This window comes from Triticum dicoccoides, chromosome 5A (assembly GCF_002162155.2).
Source record: "Triticum dicoccoides isolate Atlit2015 ecotype Zavitan chromosome 5A, WEW_v2.0, whole genome shotgun sequence".
Taxonomy (NCBI): Eukaryota; Viridiplantae; Streptophyta; class Magnoliopsida; order Poales; family Poaceae; genus Triticum; species Triticum dicoccoides.
The window spans coordinates 559,126,350-559,135,030 of record NC_041388.1 but is presented as its reverse complement, the minus strand read 5'-3'; the positions used below and the strand labels follow the sequence as shown (position 1 = coordinate 559,135,030).

General features: G+C 49.0%; 1 protein-coding gene across 1 annotated transcript; it reads left to right on the top strand.

The window, feature by feature from the left end:
* Positions 1 to 3,194: 3,194 nt before the first annotated feature.
* On the top strand, positions 3,195 to 6,065 carry LOC119302810 (probable flavin-containing monooxygenase 1). The gene has a single exon (XM_037579852.1). It carries the CDS (start codon positions 3,279 to 3,281, stop codon positions 4,878 to 4,880), a length of 1,602 nt encoding a protein of 533 aa, XP_037435749.1. The 5' UTR covers positions 3,195 to 3,278; the 3' UTR covers positions 4,881 to 6,065.
* Positions 6,066 to 8,681: the final 2,616 nt, after the last annotated feature.

Sequence of the window (8,681 nt, the reverse complement as noted above, 5' to 3'; positions counted from 1 at the left end):
CATCACTGCCATGTATTTTGTTTTCATGTTTGGTGGTTGTAGCATGTTCATTTCGTTGCATTTAGATGCCTACTTGCTGCAAATCGCATACCGGTGTCATATCTTAAAACGCTTGCCATTTCCAAACCGTAGCTCCGATTCCAATGATCTTTATATCGTTTTCAATCGATTTCTTCCCCTCTATCCAGTGGCACACTTGGTTTTCCAAGTTGATGCCAGGTTCATGCATTTCCTGTCATATCTTGCATTTTGCATCCCGCATCGCATCCCGCATAGCATATCGTCATTTCATCATATTGCTTGGACTTGCCCGTGGTTGATTGTATCCTTGTTGCTTGTTTGTCTTGTTGGGTAGAGCCGGGAGACGAGTTCGCTACCGAGGAGCCCGTTGAGTTTGCTTGTGAGGATCCAGTGAACTCTGACAACTGTGCAGGCAAGATGATCATACCCTCGAAATCACTACTATCTTTGCTATGCTAGATTGCTCGCTCTTTTGCTTTGCCACTGCTACGATGCCTACCATTTGCTTGTCAGCCTCCCAATTTCCATGTTGAACCTCTAACCCCCCATTGTCCTAGCAAACCGTTGATTGGCTATGTTACCGCTTTGCTCAGCCCTTCTTATAGCGTTGTTAGCTGCAGGTGAAGATTGGAGTCGTTCCTTGTTGGAACATTTATTTTACTTGTTGGGATATCATTATATTGCTATGTTATCTTAATGCATCTATATACTTGGTAAAGGGTGGAAGGCTCGGCCTCTCGCCTAGTGTTTTGTTCCACTCTTGCCGCCCTAGTTTCCGTCATATCGGTGTTATGTTCCCGGATTGTGCGTCCCTTACGCGGTTGGGCTATAATGGGAACCCCTTGATAGTTCGCCTTGATTAAAGCTTTTCCAGCAATGCCCAACATTGGTTTTACCATTTGCCACCTAGCCTCTTTTTCCCTTGGGTTTCCGGATCCCGAGAGTCATCTTATTTTAACCCCCCCCCCCCGGGCCAGTGCTCCTCTGAGTGTTGGTCCGAACCAGGCAGCCTGCGGGGCCACCTCGGGGAAACTCGAGGGTTGGTTTTACTCGTAGCTTGACCTATCCGAGCGTGCCTTGAGAAAGAGATATGTGCAGCTCCTATCGGGATTTGTCGGCACATTCGGGCGGTGTTGCTGGACTTGTTTTAACCTGTCGAATCATCTTGTTGTACCAAGATACCGAGTCTGATCGGTGTGTCTTGGGTGGAGGTCTATTCCTTCGTTGACCGTGAGAGCTTGTTATGGGCTAAGTTGGGACCCCCCTGCAGGGATTGATCTTTCGAAAGCCGTGCCCGCGGTTATGGGCAGATGGGAATTTGTTAATGTCCGGTTGTAGATTACTTGAACTAAACTTAATTAAAATGAATCAACCGTGTGAGTTACCGTGATGGCCCCTTCTCGGCGGAGTCCGGGAAGTGGACACGGTGTTGGAGTTATGCTTGCGCAGGATGTTCCTTTAGCTTCTCGCTCGTGCTTCGCCTTCTCTTCTCGCTCTCTTTTGCGTATAAGTTAGCCACCACATATGCTAGTCGCTTGCTGCAGCTCCACATATATTTGCCTTACCTGTCCTATAAGCTTAAATAGTCTTGATCGCGTGGGTGTGAGATTGCTGAGTCCCTGTGGCTCACAGATACTACAACTCCAGATGCAGGTCCAGGTGTTTCTGCTCCAGTTGACGATTACGAGCTCAAGTGGGAGTTCGACGAGGACTCTCAGCGATACTACGTGTCCTTTCCGGATGATCAGTAGTGGTGCCTAGTTGGGGTTATCGATTCAGGACCTTGTCGCATGTTGGGGGTCTTTTCTATTTTGGCACCGTAGTCGGGCCATGAGTGATTTGTATGATGGATGCTATTTATGTACTCTGATGTGACGTGGCGAGTGTAAGCCAACTATGTTATCTTCCCCTTTTATTATATATTACATGGGATGTTGTAATGACTGCCTGACTTGCGACATTGCTTTCAATGCGGTTATGCCTCTAAGTCGTGCCTCGACACGTGGGAGCTATAGCCGCATCGAGGGCGTTACACGTGGCTCATTACGACTTATGTTTATTAAGAGTGTTATAAAAATCATTTCAATATGTATGACATATAAAAATCATTATACTTTTTGTAAAATTATTCATGTACCTTAAATAAAAATATCCGCAGTTCTTGAGAAAAACGTTCCAATTGAAATCAAAAAATTATTTTGTGTAAATATTTGTAGAAACTTTTACAACTATAGAAAGAAATGTTCGCGTATATTAGAGAAAATATTCATGTATATTTTTTGAACACAGTACAAACGCATGCCACTCATACATACACACATACATTTGTTTCTATGAACGCCCCTGTTCAAGAATTCATCCGATTAACCAGTTAACTTGCCGATTAATCCCTACTCATAGGGACCCCGAGTAGCCGATTACCCGATAAATTATCTGATTAATTGATTAAATGGCCGATTAACTTGCCGATTAGCCTATTAATCCCCTACTCACCAGCCGACCGAGCAGCTATCAGTTAACGGTTTCCTCAATAATGATGAACGCACGCATGCAAAACTACCCATATGAGCAGGTTCTATTATTGGAGTTAAGCAGTGTAAGAGCCGTGATGTTCCTGTGTATTAGCTCGTTGTTAGCAGCCTTGAAGGGCGTAAAGGGGATAAAAGATTTCTCACAAGTAGCTCTTCGCCTGTGGGAATTTGCACCTTTGAAAGACTAAGTTGGCACATCATCTTGAAATTGATGAAATTGCACAGATGCCTTCATAGTCGATGGAAATGTCTTCTCCTACTAAACGCACATCATTAAAATGCTTGAAAGAAATTTAGAAAAATATGAGCACCAATGTCAAATATAGGACTTGAAAGCTGATGAGCCGTGGATACAACTCTCTTACTAACCATCCAACAGTTCACAAAAAAGATAGAAAGAAAGGAATTACATAAAGAAACAAGTAAATAAATGGTTCATGATGAAAAGTTTCAAGCACTAAAAGCAAGCTTGCAAACATGGTGCTGAAGCCGTCAATCAACAACATGCACCGGCGGTCGACGTGTATACATCCTCCTCCTCTAGAACACCATTTAAAAACACTTTTATTAGATTGTTTATACGAGCTCACTATAACTCCAGATCATAAGGACCACACGACACTTGAATGAGATCAAGTCACCAGCTGGAAGCAGCCACCATTGAATCGGATCTGCATCGCCGAACCGCCATTGTCAGTCCAAGAAACAGCTAAGCTAGCGCCGACAATGGATATGGATCACAGGGCGAAGCGGGTGGCCATCGTGGGCGCCGGCACGAGCGGGTTGGCGGCGTGCAAGCACCTGCTGGCGCGGGGGTTCCGGCCGGTGGTGTTCGAGGCCGGGAAGTCCGTGGGCGGGCTGTGGACGCGCACGCTCGCCTCCACCAGGCTCCAGTCACACGCCGCCACGTACCGCTACTCCGACTTCCCCTGGCCGGACTCAGCCGGCGCGTACCCGCGCCACGATCAGGTCGTCGACTACCTCGCCGCCTACGCGCGCCGCTTCGGCGTCGACGGCTGCGTCAGGTTCCGGAGCCGGGTCGTCGCCGCGGAGTACGTCGGCGATGAGCCGGAGGACGCGCCGGACCGGTGGGAGCGCTGGGCCGGCAACGGCGAGGCCTTCGGCGATAGCACGGGCGCGTGGCGCCTCACCGTGCGCTGCCGTGGCGAGAGCGAGACGGAGCCGGAGACGCAGGAGGTGCACGAGTTCGACTTCCTGATCCTCTGCATCGGCATGTTCAGTGGCGTGCCCAACATCCCCTCGGCGTTCCCCGGCCCGGAGGCGTTCCGGGGACCGGTGCTCCACTCCATGGAGCTCTCTGACATGGCTCACGCCGACGCCGCCGCGCTGGTCACGGGAAAGCGCGTCGCGGTCGTGGGCTCCAGCAAGTCGGCCTTCGAGATCGCCAATGACTGCGCCGAGGCCAACGGCGCGGGGACGCCGTGCACGGTGGTGTGCCGGAACCCGCAGTGGACGATGCACCGCCCGGCCGTGTGGGGCGGGGTCAGCATCGGGTACCTCTACATGAACCGCTTCGCCGAGCTCATGGTGCCCAGGCCCGGCGCCGGCGCCGCCTCCCGCGTCCTCGCCGCGCTGCTCGCGCCGCTAGCGTGGGCAATATCGGCGGCGACTGGGGCATGGTACCGGAGGGAGATCCCGATGCGGGAGTACGGCATGGAGCCCGGGCACGGGTTCGCGAGGTGCGTGTCGTCGTGCCTCCTCTCCGTGCTCCCCGACGGGTTCTACGACAGGGTGAGGGAAGGCAGCGTCGTCTTCGCGAGGTCCAGGTCCTTCGGCTTCCGCCACGACGGCCTGGTGCTCGACGGCGCCGAGGAGCGCGTCGTGCCGGCCGACGTGGTGATCTTCGCCACCGGGTTCCGCGGCGACAAGAAGCTGAGGGACATGTTCGCGTCCACGCGGGTGAAGGACTTCATCGGCGAGTCGGCGCCGCTGTACCGGGAGTGCGTGCACCCCCGGATCCCGCAGATGGCGGTGGTGGGGTACGCCGGGGGGCTGAACTCCATATACGCGTGCGAGATGGAGGCCAAGTGGGTGGCGCGGCTGCTGGACGGCGTGTTCCGGCTGCCGAGCGTGCGGCAGATGGAGGAGAGCTGCGCGGAGTGGGGCAGGTACTACGCGCGGAGGAGCGGCGGCGGCGGGGAGGGGCAGAGCCCGGGACCCTGCCTCGGCGCGGTCAACGTGTGGTACAACGACGAGCTGTGCCGCGACATGGGATGCAACCCGAGGAGGAAGAAGATGAAGGGGCAGGGCCTCCTCGCCGAGTGGTTCCTACCATACAGCATCGTCGACTACGCCGACATCCAGTGAGTGAGCTTTACACGTTGCCGTCGTGAGAGAAGTTGCCGTTTATTTTTTGGAGACATTTTTCTCTTTTTTTTTAAGACATTGGTGTGAAAGAGAAGCGGCCCAAAAGAACATGGGCTTCAGATTTCGTTAAGACAAGTTTTTTATCAAGATTTCCTTTGAGAAAATCCCTTTTGGAGGCTGAGCTGCATGGAGGCCGGTTTTTGAAAATTCAAAATTCATCAAAATTCATAAGTCTACATTTCAAATTTTGTTCAAAAACATATAGATATACATGGAGGCATAATGCACAAGTGTGTAAATTTTCAGGAAGATATACGTTGAAATGAGGGCTGTGTAAAAAAGACGAATCTGAGGCTTTTTAACACATGATACTATTTAACCTCCAAGGCTATGAATTTGTCTTTTTTGTACATATCGCATTTCAAGGTATTTTATTCTGAAATTTTACACACATACACGTAACATCCTTGTTTACTTGTACAATTGTTTTCCGTTTTTTCTTGAAACTGAAGAGTACACACATACACATAACATCCTTGTTTTACTTGTACAATTATTTTTAAGTTGTTTCTGTAACTTTGACCAAGTTTACATGCAAAAAAATTCAATACCTACAATATCAAATCATTATCATTAGATTTGTCATGAATTATAGGTATTATAGATGTTGATATAGTTTGCTATAAACTTGGTTAGACATAGAAAGGCTTGACTTTTGATGAACTAATACACCTTATATATTTGAAACTGATAGAATATTAGCCTAACTAGCATTACAAATAACCAAATAAAATTATATTAAAAATTCCTTCGATCAACAATCTTTGTCCCCCCGAATGGGCCGATGGCCCATCGTTGCATGCCACCCCATCAGCAGAGCCACGAATTCAGAACCTCGAATGTTGAGGCTCACAATCTTGCAAATAATGCTTTATCTTTGGTACTGGTTGTCATGTTTGGTTAGGACATCTCGAAGTTTTGATTTCGTCCCTGTAAATTTGGTGACGGTTGAATAAAGGTTTGTGGGTTTGTCTAAAAAAAATGTTGATTGCGGCGGCATGGTGTACCCAGAGATATTGCTATGATTCAGAGAGAGGATGTTGGGGGTAGCATGTCATTGGTGGTGGCGGATCCTTATCTCTGGGTACAGAACTGATATGGTGAAGCTGACATTACTAGTTTTATTGTACAAACAAATTATAGAGCAATTGTGATTTTCTATCATCTGAACTATATTGGCCGATTCCTTATCTCAATCAAACCTAATACACCCGGGTTCAAATTCATCTTTTAAAGCACCCTGCGTACGAAAAATAGTGGGAGTTACCGTGAGATTGTGCAACATACATTTTTATAAAAAATACAAATAGTCCATGTTTCTTTTGTAGAAATAAGGAGCATCTGCAACCAAGATTGCCTAATAATCCATGATTTTTTCTGTGAATTTTGAAAAACTTGGATTCAAATGGTCGTGCTCTAGTTAAATATACCGTGTCTCCTTTAGAACGCGAGGACTACTCATTGCCTGGTGGCATAGCCATCGATTACTATGCCTCAAGTTGTGGGTTCGATTGGTCTCAAAATCAGTGGATGCAACAAGGAGTTGAACTCGTGACTAGGAGATGCTTGGAGATCCATAAAAGTTCAATACTTTCCTATATTGACTTCAGAAATTTGAATTCAAAATTCGTTTGAAATATTTCAAGCGACGTGAAAGTCATGGCGAATAAGATCAGTTATACGTCTCAGTTATTAAGGGCGTGTTTGGTACTTGTCCACTCCATCTTACACCTGCCCTGGTTGGTCCCTAGGATGTGCCTGAGACTTGTCCACAGAAAGTAGATGGATGCATGGCCTGACCCTTCCCCAGCTGTGTGATTAGTCTGGTCCAGCTAGGATTAGCCCAGGCACTGTAATTAGCCTGGGCCAGGCAACCTCTCCCTTACGCCTAACAGGATCGGATTATTTAAGACCTAGAAATAACAACCCAACAGGCAGCAACATGCAAGGACAAGGAACCAAACGCCCGCGCAGCAGGCTGGCGTCGTCAGGCAAAAAATTGCATCGTTCCAGGCACTATCCAAGCAGCTCATTCCCTCGGCCACAGTATCCAGGCCTCTAAACCAAACTAGCCATGACTCATGGCACTCAGACATACTCTCTCCGTCCGGAAATACTTGTCATTAAAATAAATGAAAATGAATATATCTAGAACTAAAATACATCTAGATACATCTATTTCAATGACAAGTATTTTCGGACGGAGGGAGTATGATGCAGTCTCGTTTAGATGAAATGAGTCGACAGAAAAGGATTGTTCGAAACTGTTGTACACACGATTTATTGATGCACGACTTGTGCACGACTTGATTAGAAGCCATCGAGTCCGAGGAGGTGGACCTACCGGTGGTGTACAAGTAGAACGAGGTCCTCCCTATTTGAGACATAGGCAGGCAAAGCAGGTCGATCAGAACAGCAGGAGGATCATCTTCTGTCCGGCATCCATGCCACCCAACCACGCGAGGCACGTAAGCCAAACTGTGTCACCGAATATTTCTGTCTCCATGACAATGTCATATGAGAGAAAAAATATTCGCAAAAAAGCCTATAAGAACTGTCGACGAATATCACAACACTAATTCTAAACGCATGGGCTTTACGAGGCTGTTTGGATTGACGCCCGAGGCTGCCAAGCCAAAATATTGGCGTTGACCGGGCACATGGGCATCGTTTGAATCGAAACCAATTCTTTGGCGTGCCCTGACTACCTTCAGCTTTCTAGTTCATTTTTTTTGCCAAACTATCGGTCAAGGCATGGGCGGCAAAAAGCCTATGCATTGACGGAGTCTGCGTGGGCGATATCCAAACATATGTTTTATGGACCTTCTCTAACTAATCTTCTCCCACCCCTCTTAATTTCAGTGGGGGTGGGCCCCTCATCCAGATTTCTACCCAATCAGAAAATCCCAGCCAAGCCTGTCCGCTGACTCCGTAATGGGCCCATCATACAGTCGCAAGTGATGGGTAGTGTGGGAAAACCCTAGGCCATTTCTCAGACTACCCATCAGGGCCGGAGAAGTGTGAATAGGCCATTTCTCTAACTACCTTTCTTCTTACCAGCGAGCGAGCGAGCGAATCGTCACACCGAACCGATGGCCGCCGCCGCCGCCCTCGCGGAAGCCAGCAAGTGGCTGGCCGTCTCGGCGAAAGCCGTCGCCGAAGCCAGCAACTGGGCCTCCGTCGCGGCGAAAGCCTGGGAGTCCGACGAGGACGCCGACAAGCGCTTGTCCATCGCGTCGAACGCGGCCGCCGAAGCCAAGAAGTGCGCCGCCGTCGCGGCGAAAGCGGCCGCCGAATCCAAAAAGTGGTCCTCCATCGCGATATCCAAACGCAAGTCCCTCGCTGTGGTGCCCCCTTCTCGGGTGAGGTCCTCTCTTCTTCCCTGGAGCCCCGGTTCCGGCGATTGATGAGGCTGAGCGTATCCCCTGCTGGATCTGGCGCTGGGCGTGTTTATTTATGTTCTTGGGTTATTTCATCTGTAGGACAAGGCAGGCATCAAGAATGGCTTCAAGGAGGAGGAGGAGGAGGAGGAGGAGGAGGAGGAGGAGGAGGAGGAGCTGCTGGTCATCACCAACCCTAAGCTGGGTAGTCTCATCTACCATTGCTTCGTAAGCACTGCACACTCACTCGATTTTTCTTTCATCATACCATACCCTGGATTTCTATCTATGTAGCCCTGAGTCTTTTGATCCAGGAAGCGGAATAGACACCCCCAATGCCACTGCAGATAGATAAATAGAT

Excerpts from the sequence above, each read along its gene's own strand:
- LOC119302810 (XM_037579852.1), top strand. The coding sequence starts at position 3,279 with ATGGATATGGATCACAGGGCGAAGCGGGTGGCCATCGTGGGCGCCGGC.